At 33.3% G+C, this 27,717-nt stretch overlaps 2 protein-coding genes across 4 annotated transcripts in view; one reads left to right on the plus strand and one right to left on the minus strand.

Moving 5' to 3' along the window:
• Window positions 1-3,342, plus strand: part of LOC133543404 (uncharacterized) — a 428,419-nt gene extending 425,077 nt beyond the window's left edge. For both annotated transcript variants that reach the window (XM_061887956.1, XM_061887955.1), the window contains one exon: window positions 3,062-3,342. In XM_061887956.1, coding sequence (XP_061743940.1) covers window positions 3,062-3,135 — 74 coding nt within the window. In that variant the 3' untranslated portion in view covers window positions 3,136-3,342. The remainder of the gene's footprint in view (window positions 1-3,061) is intronic.
• On the minus strand, window positions 3,334-26,513 carry LOC133543406 (omega-amidase NIT2-like). Of its 2 annotated transcripts, none has more exons than XM_061887957.1 (10): window positions 26,362-26,513; window positions 26,098-26,216; window positions 25,890-26,010; window positions 21,600-21,688; window positions 21,428-21,521; window positions 12,348-12,422; window positions 11,751-11,829; window positions 11,561-11,659; window positions 3,941-3,996; window positions 3,334-3,873 (listed from the first exon to the last, which is right to left on the minus strand). In XM_061887957.1, exons 1-10 carry the CDS (start codon window positions 26,387-26,389, stop codon window positions 3,785-3,787), a joined length of 849 nt encoding a protein of 282 aa, XP_061743941.1. In that variant the 5' UTR covers window positions 26,390-26,513; the 3' UTR covers window positions 3,334-3,784. The 2 variants fall into 2 exon arrangements, with proteins under 2 accessions (XP_061743941.1, XP_061743942.1); XM_061887958.1 differs by having other exon boundaries at window positions 26,305-26,407.
• Between the last annotated feature and the right edge of the window lie 1,204 nt (window positions 26,514-27,717).

Consider the following 27,717-nt stretch of genomic DNA (forward strand, 5'->3'; position numbering starts at 1 on the left):
GGGAAATTAAGAAAAAAATGCTGCATTCCAATTTGTATTTATTGAGATATTCAGGAAAAAATAAAGCATTGTTTTCTTTATTGTAAAATTGAGAAAGAATGAAGGGAATAAGCGGTAGAAAATGGATGGATGGATGGATGGATGAAATAATTGTTTTATTTATTGAAAACACCTGAAACATATTTGTTTTTATTGTGAAAAAAATACAGAAAAAATGTTTTATTTATTGAGTAATGAAGAAACAATTACTGCATATTTCACTTTCCCTTATCAGTTTGGCCTCCGATTGGTTGTATTTTTTTTTAAGTATTACGTTGCTTACATTGTTTTAGTGTTTTACTGTACTTACATTGTTTCCATGTTTTACTGCACTTAAAATGTCTCAATGTTTTACTACACTTACATTTTTTCCATGTTTTACTGTACTTGTTTCATTTTACTGTACTTTGTTTTAATGTCTTACTGCACTTACATTGTTTCAATATTGTACTGTACTTACATTGTTTCAATATTTTACTGTACTTACATTATTTCAATGATTTCCTGCACTTACTCTGTATCAATGTTTTACTGTACTTACGTTGTATCAGTGTTTTACTGTACTTACATTGTTTCAATGTTTTACTGTACGTACATTGTTTCCATGTTTTACTGTACGTACATTGTTTCCATGTTTTACTGCACTTAAATGGTCCAGATGATTTACTACACTTACATTATTTCAATGTTTTACTACACTTATATTGTTGCCATGTTTTACTGTACTTGTTTCATTTTACTGTATTTACATTTTTTCAATATTTTACTGCACTTACTGTGTATCAACGTTTTACTGTACTTACGTTGTATCAGTGTTTTACTGTACTTACATTGTTTCAATGTTTTACTATACGTACATTGTTTCCATGTTTTACTGTACGTACATTGTTTCCATGTTTTACTGTACGTACATTGTTTCCATGTTTTACTGCACTTAAATGGTCCAGATGATTTACTACACTTACATTATTTCAATGTTTTACTACACTTATATTGTTGCCATGTTTTACTGTACTTGTTTCATTTTACTGTATTTACATTTTTTCAATATTTTACTGCACTTACTGTGTATCAACGTTTTACTGCACTTACGTTGTATCAGTGTTTTACTGTACTTTCATTGTTTCAATGTTTTATTGTACTTACAATGTTTTACTGAACTTAAATTGTTTAAATATTTTACTGCACTTAAATGGTCTCAATGTTTTATTGTATTTACATTGTTTCAATGTTTTACTGTAATTACCTTGTTTGAATGTTTTACTGCACTTACATTATTTCAATGTTTTACTGTAATGCGTTTCAGTGTTTTACTGCACGTACATTGTATCAGTTTTACTGTACTTTCATTGTTTCAATGTTTTACTGTACTTACATCATTGCAATGTTTTACTGTACTTTCATTGTTTCAATGTTTTACTGTACTTTCATTGTTTCAATGTTTCACTGTGCTTGTTTCAATGTTTTACTGCACTTACATCATTTCAATGTTTTACTTTACTTCCATAGTTTCAATGTTTTGCTGTACTTACATTGTTTCCATGTTTTACTGCACTTAAATGGTCTAGATGATTTACTACACTTACATTTTTTCAATGTTTTACTACACTTATGTTTCCTTGTTTTACTGTACTTGTTTCATTTTACTGTATTTACATTGTTTCAATGTTTTACTGCACTTACATTGTTTCAATATTTTACTGCACTTACTGTATATCGTTTTACTGCACTTACGTTGTATCAATGTTTTACTGTACTTTTATTGTTTCAATGTTTTATTGTACTTACAAAGTTTTAATGTTTTACTGAACTTACATTGTTTAAATATTTTACTGCACTTAAATGGTCTCAATGTTTTATTGTATTTACATTGTTTCACTGTACTTGTTTCAATGTTTTACTGCACTTACATCATTTCAATGTTTTACTGTACTTTCATTGTTTCAATGTTTTGCTGTAATTACATTATTTAAATGTTTTACTGCACTTACATTGTTTCACTGCACTTACTTTGTATCAATGTTTTACTGTACTTATATTGTTTCAATGCATTTACATTGTTCCAATGTTTTACTATACTTTGTTTTAATGGTTTACTGCACTTACAATGTTTCAATGTTTTACTGTACTTGTTTCAATATTTTACTGCACTTAGATTGTTTCAGTGTTTTACTGCACTTACATTGTTTCAGTGTTTTACTGTACTTTCATTGTTTCAATGTTTTACTGTACTTGTTTCAATGTTTTACTGCACTTACATCATTTCAATGTTTTACTTTACTTCCATAGTTTCAATGTTTTGCTGTACTTACATTGTTTCCATGTTTTACTGCACTTAAATGGTCTAGATGATTTACTACACTTACATTTTTTCAATGTTTTACTACACTTATGTTTCCTTGTTTTACTGTACTTGTTTCATTTTACTGTATTTACATTGTTTCAATGTTTTACTGCACTTACTGTATATCGTTTTACTGCACTTACGTTGTATCAATGTTTTACTGTACTTTTATTGTTTCAATGTTTTATTGTACTTACAATCTTTTAATGTTTTACTGAACTTACATTGTTTAAATATTTTACTGCACTTAAATGGTCTCAATGTTTTATTGTATTTACAGTTTCACTGTACTTGTTTCAATGTTTTACTGCACTTATATGGTCTCAATGTTTTATTGTATTTACAGTTTCACTGTACTTGTTTCAATGTTTTACTGCACTTACATCATTTCAATGTTTTACTGTACTTTCATTGTTTCAATGTTTTGCTGTAATTACATTATTTAAATGTTTTACTGCACTTACATTGTTTCACTGCACTTACTTTGTATCAATGTTTTACTGTACTTATATTGTTTCAATGCATTTACATTGTTCCAATGTTTTACTATACTTTGTTTTAATGGTTTACTGCACTTACAATGTTTCAATGTTTGATTGTACTTGTTTCAATATTTTACTGCACTTAGATTGTTTTAGTGTTTTACTGTACTTACATTGAGTATTTTTGTTGCCTCAGATTACTGCAGGAGACGTCACGAGACGGAGGAAACGGAGGTGATATCTGTGCATTCGGAGGAGACGAACCTTTGACCAACCACGATCTTCCTCATGATTGGAACCTGTAGCCCCGCCTCCTCCTGTTCCGCCTGTTATAGACTGCTGTGTGTCAAACACGGCGTTACAAAACAGTACCCGTGGTGCAGGAATAAAGGCAGAATGAGCAAGCAAGATGTTATTTTTTTGAACATGAATGGACTTAAGTGTCAAGAAATAAATAAGATGTCCACATAAAAAAGAGCTACAAAGTTTATTGTCTTCTTGCAGCTGATGGATTATTGAAATGTACACCATGGTATGGATAAAATATCAGGTCATAATCACGCCAGAGCAGTCAATCAAGGAGGAAAAAAGGCGAGGTGTGCACTTTCCTGTAGTAGAGTAGGCGTCACAGTGTAGACGTCATGGCACGGACGTCACATTTTAGACGTCACGGCACAGACGTCACAGTGTAGACGTCATGGCAAAGACGTCACATTTTAGACGTCACGGCACAGACGTCACAGTGTAGACGTCATGGCACAGACGTCACAGTGTAGACGTCACGGCACGGACGTCACAGTGTAGACGTCACGGCACGGACGTCACAGTGTAGACGTCATGGCACAGACGTCACATTTTAGACGTCATGGCACAGACGTCACAGTGTAGACGTCATGGCACAGACGTCACAGTGTAGACGTCATGGCACAGACGTCACAGTGTAGACGTCATGGCGGCGTTGTGCTGTGATTGGGATCTGCTGTCGCACCTCAGCCAAGTACTGCAGGTCTGAAATCAGCAGGGGCGTCATTGACTTACTTTTTGACTTCTTCTACACGCCCAGGTTGAATCTCACCGATGTCTGCGTAGATGACGGCCTCTTCCGATCCAGCCTGGACCATGACTTCCCCCCTGTAGGCAGACGTGAGGTCAGCGTCACACTGTAGATAATATTCTGCTCTTTATCTGGACTCATTTGGAGGGTCGGCATTGACTTGAAACACGCTGACAACTACACAACATACTCTACTATGTACTATATTATCTACTATGTATTACAATGTACTATATTATCTACTGTACAGTGTACTATATCATGTACTGTATAATGTACTATATAATTTACTGTCAAATGTACTATATTATGTACTATATATTACAATGTACTATGTATTACAATGTACTATATCATGTACTGTACAATGTACTATATTATTTACTGTACAATGTAACATAATATGTACTATATATTACAATGTACTCTATTATGTACTGTACAATGTACTATATTATGTAATGTACGATGTACTATAATATGTACGATGTACTATAATATGTACTGTACAATGTACTATATTATGTACTATACAATGTAATATATTAACTCCTGTACAATGTACTATATATTGCAATGTACTATATTATCGACTGTACAATGTACTATGTTATGTACTGTAAAATGTACTATTTTACCTACTGTATAATGTAATATATAATGTACTGTACAATGTACCATATCTACTGTGCAATGTACTATATATTACAATGTACTCTATTATCGACTGTACAATGTACTATATTAGCTACTGTACAATGTACTATATTACAATGTACTATATTAGACTGTACAATGTACTATTTTATCTACTGTAAAATGTACCATATATTACAATGTACTCTATTATCGACTGTACAATGTACTATAGTATCTACTGAACAATGTATTATATATTACAATGTACTATATTATCGACTGTACAATGTACTATATTATGTACTGTAAAATGTACTATTTTATCTACTGTACAATGTACTATTTTATCTACTGTACAATGTACTATATCTACTGTGCAATGTACTATATATTACAATGTACTATATTAGCTACTGTACAATGTACTATATTACAATGTACTATATTAGACTGTACAATGTACTATTTTATCTACTGTACAATGTACTATATCTACTGTAAAATGTACTATGTATTACAATGTACTCTATTATGTACTGTACAATGTACTATATTATCTACTGAACAATGTATTATATATTACAATGTACTATATTATCGACTGTACAATGTACTATATTAGCGACTGTACAATGTGCTATATTATGTTTTGTACAATCTACTATATTAGCTACTGTACAGTGTAATATATTATGTATTATATATATATATATATTACGATACACTGTGTTATGTACTGTAAAATGGACTATATTTTGTACTGTACAATGTACTACAATATGTACTATATTAGCTACTATACTATGTACTACATATTAGAATGTACTATGTATTACAATATACTATATGTACTGTACAATGTATTATGTATTACAATGTACTATACTATGTACTGTACTATATTTTAATTTTCCTGAAGGAACTCTCCTGACGGAATAAATAAAGTACTATCTAATCTAATATTAACTACTATATTTGTATTGTACCATGTACTGTATTACCTGTTGTACAATGTACTATTACATACTGTACAATGTACTATGTATTAAAATTTACTATATTTCCTATATGTATTACATATTACAATGTACTATATTAACTACTATACATGTACTATATTATGTACTGTACAAGGTACTATATTATGTAATATATACTTCATTAGCTAATATAGTATGTACTACATATTACAATGTTCTATATCATGTACTATATATTAAAATGCACTACGTATTACAATGTACTATACTATGTACTATATATTAAAATGCACTATGTATTACAATGTACTATACGCTGTACTATATATTAAAATGCACTATGTACTACAATGTACTATATTATGTACTATATAATAAAATTCACTATGTATTACAATATACTATATCATGCACATTATATTACAATGTACTATGTATTACCATGTACTACATTATGTACTGTACAGTATATTACAATGTGCTGTATTATGTACTGTACAATGTACTATATATTACAGTATACTATATTATGTACTGTACAGTATCAATGTGGTCAAGTCATTACAATATTATAAAAAATGGAGCTCTGACATCTGTCAATTACTGGTATAAATTATTATCATCATGTTAAAAAGTAATGTTAGTGTATAGCTCACAGAGCTATGCTAGCAGAATGATAAAATTTAATGTTAGCATGTAGCCTCACATAGATATGATAGTGTTGTTAACCTAGCATGATGTTAAAATATAATGTTAGCATGTAGCTCCTATATATATATATATATATATATATATATATATATATATATATATATATATATATGATAGGTTTGTTAACCTAGAATGATGTTAAAATATAATGTTAATATGTATCTCCCATAGATATGATAGTGTTCCTAACCTAGCATGATGTTAAAATATAATGTTAGCATGTAGCTCCCATAGATATGATAGTGTTTTTAACCTAACATGATGTTAAAATACAATGTTAGCATGTAGCTCACATTTATATGTTAGTGTTCCTAACCTAGCATGATGTTAAAATATAATGTTAGCATGTAGCTCACATTTATATGTTAGTGTTCCTAACCTAGCATGATGTTAAAATATAATGTTAGCATGTAGCTCACATAGATATGATAGTGTTCCTAACCTAGCATGATGTTAAAATATAATGTCAGCATGTAGCTCACATAGATATGATAGTGTTCCTAACTTAGCATGATGTTAAAATATAATGTTAGCAAGTAGCTCCCATAGACATGATAGTGTTCCTAACCTAGCATGATGTTTAAACATAATGTTAGTATGTAGCTCCCATAGATATGACAGTGCTGTTAACCTAGGATGATGTTAAAATATAATGTTACACAGATATGATAGTGTTGTTAACCTAGCATGATGTTAAAATGTAATGTTAGCATGTAGCACATATATATATATATATATATAGTTTTGTTAACCTAGCATGATGTTAAAATATAATGTTAGCATGTAGCTCCCATTGATATGATAGTGTTGTTAACCTAGCATGATGTTAAAATATAATGTTACATAGATATGGTACTGTTGTTAAACTAGCATGTTAAAATATGTTAGCATGTAGCTCACATAGATATGCTAGTGTTCCTAACCTAGCATGATGTTAAAATATAATGTTAGCATGTATCTCACATAGCTATGATAGTAATCATAATCTAGCATGATGTTAAAATATAATTTAAGCATGTAGTTCCCATTGATATGATAGTGTTTTTAACCTAGCATGATGTTAAAATATAATGTTACATAGATATGGTAGTGTTGTTAAACTCGCATGTTAAAATATGTTAACATGTAGCTCACATAGATATGCTAGTGTTCCTAACCTAGCATGATGTTAAAATGTAATGTTAGCATGTATCTCACATAGCTATGATAGTAATCATAATCTAGCATGATGTTAAAATATAATTTAAGCATGTAGTTCCCATAGATATGATAGTGTTGTTAACCTAGCATGATGTTAAAATATGTTAGCATGTAGCTCACATAGATATGATAGTGTTCCTAACTTAGCATGATGTTAAAATATAATGTTAGCAAGTAGCTCCCATAGACATGATAGTGTTCCTAACCTAGCATGATGTTTAAAGATGTTAGCATGTAGCTCCCATGGATATGATAGTGCTGTTAACCTAGGATGATGTTAAAATATGTTACACAGATATGATAGTGTTGTTAACCTAGCATGATGTTAAAATGTAATGTTAGCATGTAGCACACATATATATATAGTTTTGTTAACCTAGCATGATGTTAAAATGTAATGTTAGCATGTAGCACATATATATATATATATATATAGTTTTGTTAACCTAGCATGATGTTAAAATATAATGTTAGCATGTAGCTCCCATTGATATGATAGTGTTGTTAACCTAGCATGATGTTAAAATATAATGTTACATAGATATGGTACTGTTGTTAAACTAGCATGTTAAAATATGTTAGCATGTAGCTCACATAGATATGCTAGTGTTCCTAACCTAGCATGATGTTAAAATATAATGTTAGCATGTATCTCACATAGCTATGATAGTAATCATAATCTAGCATGATGTTAAAATATAATTTAAGCATGTAGTTCCCATTGATATGATAGTGTTTTTAACCTAGCATGATGTTAAAATATAATGTTACATAGATATGGTAGTGTTGTTAAACTCGCATGTTAAAATATGTTAACATGTAGCTCACATAGATATGCTAGTGTTCCTAACCTAGCATGATGTTAAAATGTAATGTTAGCATGTATCTCACATAGCTATGATAGTAATCATAATCTAGCATGATGTTAAAATATAATTTAAGCATGTAGTTCCCATAGATATGATAGTGTTGTTAACCTAGCATGATGTTAAAATATGTTAGCATGTAGCTCACATAGATATGATAGTGTTCCTAACTTAGCATGATGTTAAAATATAATGTTAGCAAGTAGCTCCCATAGACATGATAGTGTTCCTAACCTAGCATGATGTTTAAAGATGTTAGCATGTAGCTCCCATGGATATGATAGTGCTGTTAACCTAGGATGATGTTAAAATATGTTACACAGATATGATAGTGTTGTTAACCTAGCATGATGTTAAAATGTAATGTTAGCATGTAGCACACATATATATATAGTTTTGTTAACCTAGCATGATGTTAAAATATAATGTTAGCATGTAGCTCCCATTGATATGATAGTGTTGTTAACCTAGCATGATGTTAAAATATAATGTTACATAGATATGGTAGTGTTGTTAAACTAGCATGTTAAAATATGTTAGCATGTAGCTCACATTGATATGCTAGTGTTCCTAACTTAGCATGATGTTAAAATATAATGTTAGCAAGTAGCTCCCATAGACATGATAGTGTTCCTAACCTAGCATGATGTTTAAACATAATGTTAGCATGTAGCTCCCATAGATATGATAGTGCTGTTAACCTAGGATGATGTTAAAATATAATGTTACACAGATAAGATAGTGTTGTTAACCTAGCATGATGTTAAAATGTAATGTTAGCATGTAGCACATATATATATATATGCACATATATATATATATATGTATAGAGTTTTGTTAACCTAGCATGATGTTAAAATGTAATGTTAGCATGTAGCTCCCATTGATATGATAGTGTTGTTAACCTAGCATGATGTTAAAATATAATGTTACATAGATATGGTAGTGTTGTTAAACTTGCATGTTAAAATATGTTAGCATGTAGCTCACATAGATATGCTAGTGTTCCTAACCTAGCATGATGTTAAAATATAATGTTAGCATGTATCTCACATAGCTATTATAATAATCATAATCTAGCATGATGTTAAAATATAATTTAAGCATGTAGTTCCCATAGATATGATAGTGTTGTTAACCTAGCATGATGTTAAAATATGTTAGCATGTAGCTCACATAGATATGATAGTGTTCCTAACTTAGCATGCTGTTAAAATATAATGTTAGCAAGTAGCTCCCATAGACATGATAGTGTTCCTAACCTAGCATGATGTTTAAACATAATGTTAGCATGTAGCTCCCATAGATATGATAGTGCTGTTAACCTAGGATGATGTTAAAATATAATGTTACACAGATATGATAGTGTTGTTAATCTAGCATGATGTTAAAATGTAATGTTAGCATGTAGCTCCCATTTATATGATAGTGTTGTTAACCTAGCATGATGTTAAAATATAATGTTACATAGATATGGTAGTGTTGTTAAACTAGCATGTTAAAATATGTTAGCATGTAGCTCACATAGATATGCTAGTGTTCCTAACCTAGCATGATGTTAAAATATAATGTTAGCATGTAGCTCACATAGATATGATAGTGTTCCTAACTTAGCATGATGTTAAAATATAATGTTAGCAAGTAGCTCCCATAGACATGATAGTGTTCCTAACCTAGCATGATGTTTAAACATGTTAGCATGTAGCTCCCATAGACATGATAGTGTTCCTAACCTAGCATGATGTTTAAACATAATGTTAGCATGTAGCTCCCATAGATATGATAGTGCTGTTAACCTAGGATGATGTTAAAATATAATGTTACACAGATATGATAGTGTTGTTAACCTAGCATGATGTTAAAATGTAATGTTAGCATGTAGCACATATATATATATATATATATATATATATATATATATAGTTTTGTTAACCTAGCATGATGTTAAAATGTAATGTTAGCATGTAGCTCCCATTGATATGATAGTGTTGTTAACCTAGCATGATGTTAAAATATAATGTTACATAGATATGGTAGTGTTGTTAAACTTGCATGTTAAAATATGTTAGCATGTAGCTAACATAGATATGCTAGTGTTCCTAACCTAGCATGATGTTTAAACATAATGTTAGCATGTAGCTCCCATAGATATGATAGTGCTGTTAACCTAGGATGATGTTCAAATATAATGTTACACAGATATGATAGTATTAACCTAGCATGATGTTAAAATGTAATGTTAGCATGTAGCACCTATATATATATATATATATATATATATATATATATATATATATATACATATACATACATATATATATATATAGTTTTGTTAACCTAGCATGATGTTAAAATGTGATGTTAGCATGTAGCTCTCATTTATATGTTAGTGTTCCTAACCTAGCATGATGTTAAAATATAATGTTAGCATGTAGCTCACATAGATATGATAATGTTCCTAACTTTGCATGATGTTAAAATATAATGTTAGCAAGTAGCTCCCATAGACATGATAGTGTTCCTAACCTAGCATGATGTTTAAACATAATGTTAGCATGTAGCTCCCATAGATATGACAGTGCTGTTAACCTAGGATGATGTTAAAATATGTTACACAGATATGATAGTGTTGTTAACCTAGCATGATGTTAAAATGTAATGTTAGCATGTAGCACATATATATATATATATATATATATATATATATATAGTTTTGTTAACCTAGCATGATGTTAAAATGTAATGTTAGCATGTAGCTCCCATTGATATGATAGTGTTGTTAACCTAGCATGATGTTAAAATACAATGTTACATAGATATGGTAGTGTTGTTGAACTAGCATGTTAAAATATGTTAGCATGTAGCTCACATAGATATGCTAGTGTTTCTAACCTAGCATGATGTTAAAATATAATGTTAGCATGTATCTCACATAGCTATGATAGTAATCATAATCTAGCATGGTGTTCAAATGTAATGTTAGCATGTAACTCACATAGCTATGATAATGTTGTTAACCTAGCACGATGTCAAAATGTAATGTTAGCATGTAGCTCCCATAGCTATGGTAGTTTTGTTAACCTAGCATGATGTTAAAATGTATTGTTAGCATGTAGCTTACATAGCTCTGCAAGTGTTGCTAACGTTTCTGTGATAAATGAGGCCATTGAACAGTGCTGCTTTAGACAAGAGAAAGGTAGAGGTTAGCAATGAAGTCATCATAATTCAGGTGTGCTGCATCATACCAGGGGTTTACCACACTGCTGTGACCCCAGGCCACGTAGGAGGAGCTCGGGTCTCTGGCAGGTGACGCGGTGGCCACGTACACCTGGTTGTCCAGCGCCCTGCAGAGACAACCACGGCTCAAAACTCTGCAGTCTGGTGAAATTCCTAAAAAATTATAATATTAAAATATCTATGTATCTCGAACCTCACCTGGCCCTCTGCAGGAGCTCCCAGTGGGCGGGGCCTGTGGTCATGTTGAAGGCCCCTGGGTAGACCAGCAGCTGACACCCTGAGGACAAAACCATGACACTTCTCACACACACCCAGCAGGGGGCACTGTTTATCCAAACACCCAACATTCTTTCTGCTTGACAGTGGGATGACGTCACACGTCAGAAAATGTATTTTAAAATAACCTAAAGAGTGTAACGGCACAAAAGCTCCGCCCACATGGCGCCACTGGCGTTGGTATCGACATGTAGCAACGATCAAACAGCCACTTTTAACTTTCATTTAAGTTAGGAAAGACAGCGCATCATCGGAAGTGAAGAATGGCTGATGGCGTGGAACAGTTTTAACCACCTGGCTCCGCCCACTTCAAGCGGCGAAACGTCTTCCAAGACAAACCAGTTGTGACCGATGGAACGCTCTGAGATATCCATAGTTCATGTATACCCATCAGTGATAAATTCTTTGCATTGATTTCTTAAAGCTGTATCTGCAACAGGTGACAAAGTCTGCCTAGCAACAGGTGACGAATTCTGCCTAGCAACAGGTGACCAAAAGAAGAGAGGGGAAAAGACTCACCCTTCCTGCTGTAGAGTTGTGCCAGCTCAGCAAACCTCATGTCGTAACATATGCCCACTCCCACTTTGCAGAAGGCTGGTGATACACACACATGCAAATATTAAAACAACACACACACAATAGTAACACAACATTTACACAAATATTAACACGACACACACACAAATATTAACACGACACACATGACACACACACAAATAACACGACGCCTACACTACACAAATATTAACACGACACATACACAAAGGTTAACACCACACATTTACAAATATCAACACGACACATACACAAATAACAACATGACATATACTCAAATATTAACAACTTACACAAATATCAACACATACACAAATATCAACACAACACATACAAAAACATTAACACAACGCATACACAAATATTAAGACAACACTTACACACATATTAACACGACACATACACGAATATTAACACAACATTTATACTAATATTAACACGACACATATGACACATACACAAATATTAACACGACACATACACAAATATTAACACGACACATACACAAATATTAACACGACACATACACAAATAACAACATGACATATACTCAAATATTAACAACTTACACAAATATCAACACATACACAAATATCAACACAACACATACAAAAACATTAACACAACGCATACACAAATATTAAGACAACACTTACACACATATTAAGACGACACATACACAAATACTAACACAACATTAACACAAATAACACAGCATTTAAACAAATATCAACACGACACACACACAAATATTAACACGACACATATGACACACACAAATAACACGACGCATACACAAATATTAACACAACATTTACACAAATATCAACACGACACATACACACATAACAACATGACATATACACAAATATTAACAACTTACACAAATATCAACACATACACAAATATCAACACAACACATACAAAAACATTAACACAACACATACACAAATATTAAGACAACACTTACACACATATTAAGACGACACATACACAAATACAAACACGACATTAACACAAATATCAACACAACATTTACACAAATATTAACATGACACCTATGACACATACACACATATTAACACAACAATTACACAAATATTAACACAACACATACACAAATATTAACACATTTACACAAATATTAACACAACACATATGACACATACACAAATTTTAACACAACATTTACACAAATATTGACACGACACATACACGAATATTAACACAACAATTACACAAATATTAACACGACACATACACAAATATTAACACATTTACACAAATATTAACACAACACATATGACACATACACAAATTTTAACACAACATTTACACAAATATTAACACGACACATACACGAATATTAACACAACATTTACACTAATATTAACACGACACATATGACACACAAATATTAACACAACTTTTACACAAATATTAACACGACACATACACAAATATTAACACAACAATTACACAAATATTAACACGACACATACACAAATATTAACACATTTACACAAATATTAACACAACACATATGACGCATACACAATTTTTAACACAACATTTACACAAATATTAACACGACACATACACGAATATTAACACAACATTTACACTAATATTAACACGACACATATGACACATACACAAATATTAACACAACTTTTACACAAATATTAACACGACACATACACAAATATCAACATGACATATACACAAATATTAATAACTTACACAAATATCAACACATACACAAATATTAAGACAACACTTACACACATATTAAGACGACACTTACACAAATACTAACACAACATTAACACAAATAACACAGCATTTACACAAATATTAACAGGACACCTATGACACATACACAAATATTAACACAACAATTACAAAAATATTAACACAACACATACACAAATATTAACACATTTACACAAATATTAACACAACACATATGACACATACACAAATTTTAACACAACATTTACACAAATATTAACACGACACATACACAAATATTAACACATTTACACTAATATTAACACGACACATATGACACATACACAAATATTAACAACTTTTACACAAATATTAGCACGACACATACACAAATACTAACACGACACATACACAAATATCAACATGACATATACACAAATATTAATAACTTACACGAATATCAACACATACACAAATATCAACACAACACATACAAAAACATTAACACAACACATACACAAATATTAAGACAACACTTACACACATATTAAGACGACACATACACAAATACTAACACAACATTAACACAAATATCAACACAGCATTTACACAAATATTAACATGACACATATGACACATACACAAATATTAACACAACAATTACACAAATAACACAACACATACACAAATATTAACACATTTACACAAATATTAACACAACACATAAGACACATACACAAATTTTAACACAACATTTACACAAATATTAACACGACACATACACGAATATTAACACAACATTTACACTAATATTAACACGACACATATGACACATACACAAATATTAACACAACTTTTACAAAAATATTAACACGACACATACACAAATATCAACATGACATATACACAAATATTAACAACTTACACAAATATCAACACATACACAAATATCAACACAACACACACAAAAACATTAACACAACACATACACAAATATTAAGACAACACTTACACACATATTAAGACGACACATACACAAATACTAACACAACATTAACACAAATATCAACACAGCATTTACACAAATATTAACATGACACATATGACACATGCACAAATATTAACACAACAATTGCACAAATATTAACACAACACATACACAAATATTAACACATTTACACAAATATTAACACAACACATATGACACATACACAAATTTTAACACAACATTTACACAAATATTAACACGACACATACACAAATATTAACACAACATTTACACTAATATTAACACGACACATATGACACATACACAAATATTAACACAACTTTTACACAAATATTAACACTACACGTACACAAATATTAACACGACACATACACAAATATCAACATGACATATACACAAATATTAATAACTTACACGAATATCAACACATACACAAATATCAACAGAACACATACAAAAACATTAACACAACACGTACACAAATATTGAGACAACACTTACACACGTATTAAGACGACACATACACAAATACTAACACAACATTAACACAAATATCAACACAGCATTTACACAAATATTAACATGACACATATGACACATACACAAATATTAACACAACAATTACACAAATATTAACACAACACATACACAAATATTAACACATTTACACAAATATTAACACGACACATACACAAATATTAACACAACATTTACACTAATATTAACACGACACATATGACACATACACAAATATTAACACGACACATACACAAATATCAACATGACATATACACAAATATTAATAACTTACACAAATATCAACAGAACACATACAAAAACATTAACACAACACATACACAAATATTAAGACAACACTTACACACATATTAAGACGACACTTACACAAATACTAACACAACATTAACACAAATAACACAGCATTTACACAAATATTAACATGACACATATGACACATACACAAATATTAACACAACAATTACACAAATATTAACACAACACATACACAAATATTAACAAATTTACACAAATATTAACACAACACACATGACACATACACATATTTTAACACAACATTTACACAAATATTAACACGACACATACACGAATATTAACACAACATTTACACTAATATTAACACGACACATATGACACATACACAAATATTAACACAACTTTTACGCAAATATTAACACGACACGTACACAAATATTAACACGACACATACACAAATATCAACATGACATATACACAAATATTAATAACTTACACGAATATCAACACATACACAAATATCAACAGAACACATACAAAAACATTAACACAACACATACACAAATATTGGGAAAACACTTGCACAAATATTAAGACGACACATACACAAATACTAACACAACATTTACACAAATATTAACACGACACACATGACACATACATAAATATTAACACAACATTTACACAAATATTAACACGACACATATGACACATACATAAATATCAACACAGCATTGACACAAATATTACCACGACACATATGACACATACACAAATATTAACACAACAATCACACAAAATATTACCACAACACATATGAGACGTACACAAATAACACAGCATTTACACAAATATTAATACGACACATGCACAAATATTAACACATTTAGACTAATAACACAACGCATACTGTATCACACATACACAAATAATAGCACAACATTTACACAAATATTAACACGACACATACACGAATATTAACACAACATTTACACCAATATTAACACGACACATACACAAATATTAACACAACATTTACACAAATATTAACACGACACATACACAAATATTAACACATTTACACAAATATTAACATATTTACACAAATATTAACACAACACATACACAAATATGAACACAACATTTATACAAATATTAACACGACACATATGACACATAAACAAATACTTATACACAAATAACATAACACCTACAGAAATATTAACACGACACATAAACAAATATTAACAACATTTACACAAATATTAACATGACAAATATGACACATACACAAATATTAACACGACAAATACACAAATATTAACACAACATTTACACAAATATTAACACGACACATACACATAACACGACACATACACAAATAACACGACACATATACAAATATCAACACGACACATACACAAATATCAACATGACATACACACAAATATCAACAACTCTTACACAAATATCAACACATACACAAATATCAACACAACACATATGAAAACATTAACACAACACATACACAAATATCAACACAACACATATGAAAACATTAACACAACACATACACAAATATCAAGACGACACAGAAATATTAAGACACAAATATCAACACATCACACACACAAATATCAACACAACACATACACAAATATCAATACAACACGTACACAAATATCCAGACGACATTCATAAATATTGAGACGAAACACAGAAATATCAACTCAACACATACACAAAGATCAACACAACACACAAAAATATCAACACAACACATTCACAAATATCAACACATACACAAATGTCACAACACACACAAATATTAAGACACACAGAAATATCAACACAACACACACAAATTTCAACACAACACACAAATAACACAACATAGACAAATATCAACACAACACATACACAAATAAACACATACACAAATATCAACACAACACATACACAAATATCAAGACGACACATTCATAAATATTGAGACGAAACACAGAAAAAACAACACAACACATAATAAAATAAGACAACACATCCATAAATAACACGACACATACACAAATATCAACACAACACACACAAATATCAACACAACACATACACAAATATCAACACCTACACGAATATCAATACAACACTTACACAAATATCAAGACGACACATTCATAAATATTGAGACAAAACACAGAAATATCAACTCAACACACACACAAAGATCAACACAACACACATAAATATCAACAACACATTCACAAATATCAACACATACACAAATATCACAACACATTCACAAATATAAACACAACACATACACAAATATCAACGCATACACGAATATCAACACGACACATACACAAATATCAACACAACACACACAAATATAAACACAACACATACACAAATATCAACACCTATACTAATATCAATACAACACACACACAAATATCAAGACGACACATTCATAAATATTGAGATAAAACACAGAAATATCAACTCAACACATGCACAAAGATCAACACAACACGCACAAATATCAACACAACACATTCCCAAATATCAACACATACACAAGTATCACAACACACACAAATATTAAGAGGACACATACACAAATATCAACACGACACATACACAAATATCAACACAACACATACACAAATAACACGTTCACACAAATCTACACACACACAAATATCAACACAACACATACACAAATATCAAGACGACACATTCATAAATATTGAGACGAAACACAGAAATATCAACACTACACACACAAATACCAACACAACACATACACAAATATCAACACAACACATACACAAATATCAACACATTCACAAATTTCAACACAACACATACACAAAGATCAACACACACAAATATTAACACAACATACACAAATATCAACACGACACATACAAAAATATCAACACAACATACACAAATATCAACACAACACACACAAACATTAACACGACACAAACAAACATCAACACGACACACAAACAAATATCAACACAACAAACACAAACATTAAGACGACACACACAAACATTAACATGACACACACGTAAATTAACATGACACACAAAAAAATTAACACGACACATACACAAACATTAACACGACACATACACAAAAATCAACACGACACACACACAAACATCAACACGACACACACAAACATTAACACGACACACACACAAACATTAACACGACACATACACAAAAATCAACATGACACATACACAAAAATCAACACGACACACACAAACATCAACACGACACACACAAACATTAACACGACACATACACAAACATTAACAAGACACATACACAAAAATCAACACGACACACACAAACATTAACACGACACATACACAAACAATAACACGACACACACAAACATTAACACGACACACACAAACAATAACACGACACACACAAACATTAACACGACACACACAAACATTAACACGACACACACAAACATTAACACGACACACACAAACATTAACACGACACATACACAAACATTAACATGACACATACACAAAAATCCACACGACACATACACAAAAATCCACACAACACACACAATCATTAACACGATACACACAAACATTAACAAGACACATACACAAAAATCAACACGACACACACAAACATTAACACGACACACACAAACATTAACACGACACCAGAAACATTAACACGACACACACACAAACATTAACACGACACATACACAAAAATCAACACGACACATACACAAAAATCAACACGACACAGACAAAAATCAACACGACACATACACAAAAATCAACACGACACACACAAACATTAACACGACACACACAAACATAAACATGACACACACAAACAACAACACGACACACACAAACATTAACACGACACACACAAACATTAACACGACACAAACAAACATTAACACGACACACACAAACAATAACACGACACACACAAACAATAACACGACACACACAAACATAAATACGACACACACAAACATAAATACGACACACACAAACAATAACACGACACACACAAACATTAACACGACACACACAAACATTAACACGACACACACAAACATTAACACGACACACACAAACATTAACACGACACACACAAACAATAACACGACACACACAAACAATAACACGACACACACAAACATTAACACGACACACACAAACATTAACACGACACACACAAACATTAACACGACACACACAAACATTAACACGACACATACACAAATATTAAGACGACACATACACAAAAATCAACACGACACACACAAACATTAACACGACACACACAAACATTAACACGACACACACAAACAATAACACGACACACACCAGAAACATTAACACGACACACACAAACATTAACACGACACACACAAACATTAACACGACACACACAAACAATAACACAAACATTAACACGACACACACAAACATTAACACGACACACACAAACAATAACACGACACAAACAAACAATAACACGACACACACAAACATTAACACGACACACACAAACAATAACACGACACACACAAACAATAACACGACACACACAAACAATAAGACGACACACACAAACATTAACACGACACACACAAACATTAACACGACACACACAAACATTAACACGACACACACAAACATTAACACGACACATACACAAACATTAACACAAACATTAACACGACACACACAAACATTAACACGACACACACAAACAATAACACGACACAAACAAACATTAACACGACACACACCAGAAACATTAACACGACACACACAAACAATAACACGACACACACAAACAATAACACGACACACACAAACAATAAGACGACACACACAAACAATAAGACGACACACACAAACATTAACACGACACACACAAACATTAACACGACACACACAAACATTAACACGACACACACAAACAATAACACAAACATTAACACGACACACACAAACATTAACACGACACACACAAACAATAACACGACACAAACAAACATTAACACGACACACACCAGAAACATTAACACGACACACACAAACAATAACACGACACACACAAACAATAAGACGACACACACAAACATTAACACGACACACACAAACATTAACACGACACACACAAACATTAACACGACACACACAAACATTAACACGACACATACACAAATATTAAGACGACACATACACAAAAATCAACACGACACACACAAACATCAACATGACACACACAAACATTAACACAACACATACACAAAAATCAACACGACACACACAAACATAAACGACACACACAAACAATAACACGACACACACAAACAATAACACGACACACATAAACATTAACACGACACGTACACAAATATTAAGACGACACATACACAAATATTAAGACGACACATACACAAAAAAGAGGGGAGGTCACACACGTGTGTCAAAGGTGGACAAGGTGTTGCCAGGACAGAGAGTTTCAGACTCCTGGAAGCAGATCTTGCCTGGGATGTCGATGTCAAAGAGATGGATCTTGGCGGACGTAAAGATTATTGAAGAGGACTTTGTGTGACAAATATGTTTTGTGTGACAAATATGTTTTGTGTGTACCTTCCTGTGCTTGAGCAGGATGTGTCCATCAGGTCCAAACACCACACAGCTGTTGTACAACTTGCCTGCATCCTCCTCTGGGATGGAGCCTGCAAGCAGGAAGTACTCATTCCTTTGCACCTTTTAGCACGTGTTGATACAAACATGTCATCGCTATACATGTCATGTCACGTTAGCATGTAGCTCATATAGCTATGCTAGTGTTGCTAACCTAGCAAAGTGTTAAAATATAATGTTAGCATGTAGCTCACATAGCTATACTAGTGTTGCTAACCTGGCATGGTGTTAAAATATAATGTTAGCACGTAGCTCATATAGCTATGCTAGTGTTGCTAACCTAGCAGGGTGTTAAAATATAATGTTAGCATGTAGCTCATATAGCTATGCTAGTGTTGCTAACCTGGCATGGTGTTAAAATATAATGTTAGCCCTAAATCACAAGTGTCTCAAAGGGCTGTAAATAATATGTACTATAGTTAGTAGAAATAATAAGTACTTAGTCATTAGTACAACTAAGAAGTATTATAGGTAGTAGAAAATAAAAAGTATTCGTAGTTAGCATAAATAAGTATTAGTAGTTAGTAGAATTAATTATTAATAGCTAGTCGAAATAAGTATAATAGTTAATAGAAATAATAATTATTAATAGTTAGTGAAAATAAGAAGTATGATACTTAGTAGAAATAAGTATTAGTAGTTAGTAGAAATAGGAAGTATTATAGCTGGTATAAATAATAAGTATTAGTAGTTAGTAGAAATGGGAAGTATTATGGTTGGTATAGATCCATCCATACATTTTCTACCGCTTATTCCCTTTCGGGGTCGCGGGGGGCGCTGGCGCCTATCTCAGCTACAGTCGGGCGGAAGGCGGGGTACACCCTGGACCAGTCGCCACCTCATCGCAGGTTGGTATAAATAATAAGTATTAATAGTTAGTGGAAATAAAAACTATGATAGTTAGTCAAAATAAGCATTAGTAGTTAGTAGAAATAAGAAGTATTATAGTTAATAGAAATAATAATTATTAATAGTTAGTAAAAATAAGAAGTATAACAGTAGAAAAAAAATTACTATTAATAGTTAGTGGAAATAAGAAGTATGATACTTAGTAGAAATAAGTATTAGTAGTTAGTAGAAATAGGAAGTATTATAGTTGGTAGAAATAATAATTATTAATATTTAGTGGAAATAAAAAGTATGATAGTTAGTAGAAATAAAAAATATTATAGTTGGTAGGAATAAGCAGTGTAATAGTTAGTAGAAATAATAATTATTAATAGTTAGTGGAAATAAGAAGTATGATATTTAGTAGAAATAAGTATTAGTAGTCAGTAGAAATAGGAAGTATTATAGTTGGTAGCAATAAGAAGTATTATAGTTAGTAGAAATAATAACTATTAGTAATTAAGAGCAATACAAAGTATAGCAGTTAGTAGAAAAAACAAGTATTAGTAGAAATAAGAAAGAAGTATTAGTAGTTAGTAGAAATAAGAAGTATTAGTAGAAATAAGAAGTATTAGTAGAAATAAGAAAGTAGTATTAGTAGTTCGTAGAAAAATGAAGTATTAGTAGATAGTAGAAATAAGAAGTATTACAAACCCTGTTTTCATATGAGTTGGGAAATTGTATTAGATGTCAATATAAACAGAATACAATGATTTGCAAATCTGTTTCAACCCCTTTTCAATAAAATGCACTACAAAGACGAGATATTTGATGTATAAACTCATAAACTTTTTTTTTTTTTGCAAATAATAACTTACAATTTCATTGCTGCAACACGTGACAAAGTAGTTGGGAAAGGGCATGTTCACCACTGTGTTACATCACCTTTTCTTTTAACAACGCTCAATAAACGTTTGAAAACTGAGGAAACTAATTGTTGAAGCTTTGAAAGTGGAAATCTTTCCCATTCTTGTTTTATGTAGAGCTTCAGTCATTCAACAGTCCGGGGTCTCCGCTGTTGTATTTTACGCTTCATAATGCGCCACACATTTTCCATGGGAGACAGGTCTGGACTGCAGGCGGGCCAGGAAAGTACCCGCACTCTTTTTTTACGAAGCCACGCTGTTTTAACACGTGCTGAATGTGGCTTGGCATTGTCTTGCTGAAATAAGCAGGGGCGTCCATGAAAAAGACGGCACTTAGATGGCAGCATATGTTGTTCCAAAACCTGTATGTATCTTTCAGCATTAATGGTGCCTTCACAGATGTGTAAGTTACCCATGCCTTGGGCACTAATGCACCCCCATACCATCAAAGATGCTGGCTTCTGAACTTTGCGCCTATAACAATCCGGATGGTTATTTTCCTCTTTGTTTCGGAGGACACCACGTCCAAAATTTCCAAATATAATTTGAAATGTGGACTTGTCAGACCACAGAACACTTTTCCACTTTGCATCAGTCCATCTTAGATGATCTCGGACCCAGAGAAGCCGGCGGCATTTCTGGATGTTGTTGATAAATGGCTTTCACTTTGCATAGTAGAGCTTTAACTTGCACTTATGGGACAAACTGTACTTAGTGACAGAGGTTTTCTGAAGTGTTCCTAAGCCCATGTGGTGATATTCTTTAGAGATTGATGTCGGTTTTTGACTATCTGGCGTAGCCTCCTCTCCTGTACACCTGAATAAACCTTACCGAGAAGGCTGAGGAGTGTGATCCCACGATAGTTGGAACACACCCTCCGGTCCCCCTTCTTAAAGAGAGGAACCACCACCCCGGTCTGCCAATCCAGAGGTACCGCCCCCGATGTCCACGCGATGCTGCAGAGTCTTGTCAACCACAAGACAGCCCCACAGCATCCAGAGCTTTTTAACTACCTCAGCGACCTCAGCCCCAGAAATAGGAGAGTCCACCACAGATTCCCCAGGCACTGCTTCCTCATAGGAAGACGTGTTGGTGGGATTGAGGAGGTCCATCCATCCATCCATCATCTTCCGCTTATCCGAGGTCGGGTCGCGGGGGCAGCAGCCTAAGCAGGGAAGCCCAGACTTCCCTATCTCCAGCCACTTCGTCTAGCTCTTCCCGGGGGATCCCGAGGCGTTCCCAGGCCAGCCGGGAGACATAGTCTTCCCAACGTGTCCTGGGTCTTCCCCGTGGCCTCCTACCAGCTGGATGTGCCCTAAACACATCCCTAGGGAGGCGTTCGGGTGGCATCCTGACCAGATGCCCAAACCACTTCATCTGGCTCCTCTCGATGTGGAGGAGCAGCGGCTTTACTTTGAGTTCCTCCCGGATGGCAGAGCTTCTCACCCTATCTCTAAGGGAGAGCCCCGCCACCCGGCAGAGGAAACTCATTTCGGCCGCTTGTACCCGTGATCTTATCGTTTCGGTCATGACCCAAATCTCATGACCATAGGTGAGGATGGGAACGTAGATCGACCGGTAAATTGACAGCTTTGCCTTCCGGCTCAGCTCCTTCTTCACCACAACGGATCGGTACAACGTCCGCATTACTGAAGACGCCGCACCGATCCGCCTGTCGATCTCACGATCCACTCTTCCCCACTCGTGAACAAGACTCCTAGGTATTTGAACTCCTCCACTTGGGGCAGGGTCTCCTTCCCAACCCGGAGATGGCACTCCACCCTTTTCTGGGCGAGAACCATGGACTCGGACTTGGAGGTGCTGATTCTCATTCTGGTCGCTTCACACTCGGCTGCGAACCGATCCAGTGAGAGCTGAAGATCCCGGCCGGATGAAGCCATCAGGACTACATCATCTGCAAAAAGCAGAGACCTAATCCCGTGGTCACCAAACCGGAACCCCTCAACGCCTTGGCTGCGCCTAGAAATTCTGTCCATAAAAGTTATGAACAGAATCGGTGACAAAGGACAGCCTTGGCGGAGTCCAACCCTCACTGGAAACGTGTCCGACTTACTGCCTTACTGCCTAAGTCGGGATTGAGGAGGTCTTCGAAGTATTCCTTCCACCTATCCACAACATCCGCAGTTGAGGTCAGCAGAACACCATCCGCACCATACACGGTGTTGACAGTGCACCGCTTCCCTGTCCTGAGGCGGTTAACGATTAATTGCAAAAAAAAAAAAGTTGATCAATTTGAACATCAAATATGTTGTCTTTGAAGTGCATTCACTCTACGGGTTGAACATGATTTGCAAATCATTGTATTCCGTTTATATTTACATCTAACACAATTTCCCAACTCGATGGAAACGGGGTTTGTAGTATTTAGTAGAAATAAGAAGTATTAGTAGAAATAAGAAGTATTAGTAGAAATAAGCAGTGCTATTAAAGGTGATGAAGTGAGTTTTGAGCTGATCACCTCCCACCAGGTAGATGTTGTTGTGCTTAGCAGCCTGAGCCAGCAGCTGGGTGGACTCTCCAGGGATGTTCTCGGCGTAGGCGGCAAAGAAATTTGTTCCATAAGGTGAGTTGAAGCATTCCTGGGCCGGAAACAATGACGTCACGCTCTAATTGGCTTCCTGGGGTTCGGGTACTCCTGGTCATGGGTTTGTTTGTTTTTTTCTCACCGGTAGAACCACGACTTTGCTGCCTTGCTGCGCCGCCTCGTCGATAAGCCTCCTGGCCCGGCTCAGGTTGTCCGCCTTGACGCTGCCCACCTGCAGCTGAATGACGGCCATGCGGAACTCTGGAAGCGGCAACAAGACGCCATTTTTAAGGGAACCATTTAAAAAAATACTCAATCTGGAAGAACTGTATAAATAGTTACAACGCACAGCAAAGTGAACGTCGGCAACACATTTTTAATGCTAAAAATAAGAAAAAACACATACTGGACATTGTCTTTGTTATTGAAGACATGAGTGCGTCAACTACTTTATATCATGACTTGTAAATATGCTAACGACAGACGACCGGATAACTAGCTTCAAAACAGCTCTTCAAAATAAAGGGTGAGCGCTCGATTTGCTCGGTTTAATTTGTGTTTCTTGGCAACAGTGACCGTCTCAAACCTTATTGATAAATTACTATAACATCCTATAAGTACACTTTGTACTATAAGTGGTTATGCGTTTGCATACGTCAAGGGAATCAACCTTAGTTTGAAATGTCAAAGGAAGTCTCTTTGAAGGGGGGCGGAAGTGTGGCCGCCAATCGCGTTTCTTTGCCAGTTAAATATTCCCTCATGGGTGACTGAACTCTTTATGCGCTGCGGGAATTAAATCAAAGTACGTTTAAAAAAAAAAAAAAGTACCTATTTACCATATATGGTGAACAGGTAAATTAAAAAAAAAAGTAAAAAAATATTTATATATAAATATATATTTATATATACATACATACATATGTATGTATATATAAGTATTAGTAGTTAGCACTATTCTCTGGATAATCCAATCAAGACATATGTATGTATATATATATACATATATATGTAATATACATTTACATATATACACACACACACACACATATATATATATATATATATATATATATATATATATATATATATATATATGTCTTGATTGGATTATCCAGAGAATAGTGCTCGATACCGTGGTAGAGCGCAATATGTCGGTGTGGTAAAAATCACAAGACTACTTCATCTCTACAGAACTGTTTCATGAGGGGTTCCCTCAATCATCAGGAGATTTCCTGATGATCTCCTTTAAGGGACGGCGTGGCGCAGTGGGAGAGTGGCTGTGCGTAACTCGAGGGTCCCTGGTTCAAATCCCACCTCGTACCAACCTCGTCACGTCCGTTGTGTCCTGAGCAAGACACTTCACCCTTGCTCCTGATGGGTGCTGGTTGGTGCCTTGCATGGCAGCTCCCTCCATCAGTGTGTGAATGGGTAAATGTGGAAGTAGTGTCAAAGCGCTCTGAGTACGTTGAAGGTAGAAAAGCGCTATACAAGTACAACCCATTTATCATTTATTTATACCTGCTACATATGTGTACATATATACACACACACACATATATATATATATATATATACATATATATATATATACATATATATATATATACATATATATATATGTATATACATATATATATATATATATACATATATATATATATACATATATATATATGTATATACATATATATATATATATATACATATATATATATATACATATATATATATGTATATACATATATATATACATATATATATA

This window comes from Nerophis ophidion, linkage group LG26 (assembly GCF_033978795.1).
Source record: "Nerophis ophidion isolate RoL-2023_Sa linkage group LG26, RoL_Noph_v1.0, whole genome shotgun sequence".
NCBI lineage: Eukaryota > Metazoa > Chordata > Actinopteri > Syngnathiformes > Syngnathidae > Nerophis > Nerophis ophidion.

Bases quoted from the DNA above. Each gene is read 5' to 3' on its own strand.
- LOC133543406 (XM_061887957.1), bottom strand. From the start codon at position 26,389: ATGTCTTCAATAACAAAGACAATGTCCA. The intron at 26,011-26,097 runs GTGAGAAAAAAA...TTTCCGGCCCAG, and splicing joins GCAAAGTCGTGGTTCTACCG to GAATGCTTCAACTCACCTTA. The intron at 11,660-11,750 runs GTGAGGTTCGAG...TTGTCTCTGCAG, and splicing joins GAGCTCCTGCAGAGGGCCAG to GGCGCTGGACAACCAGGTGT.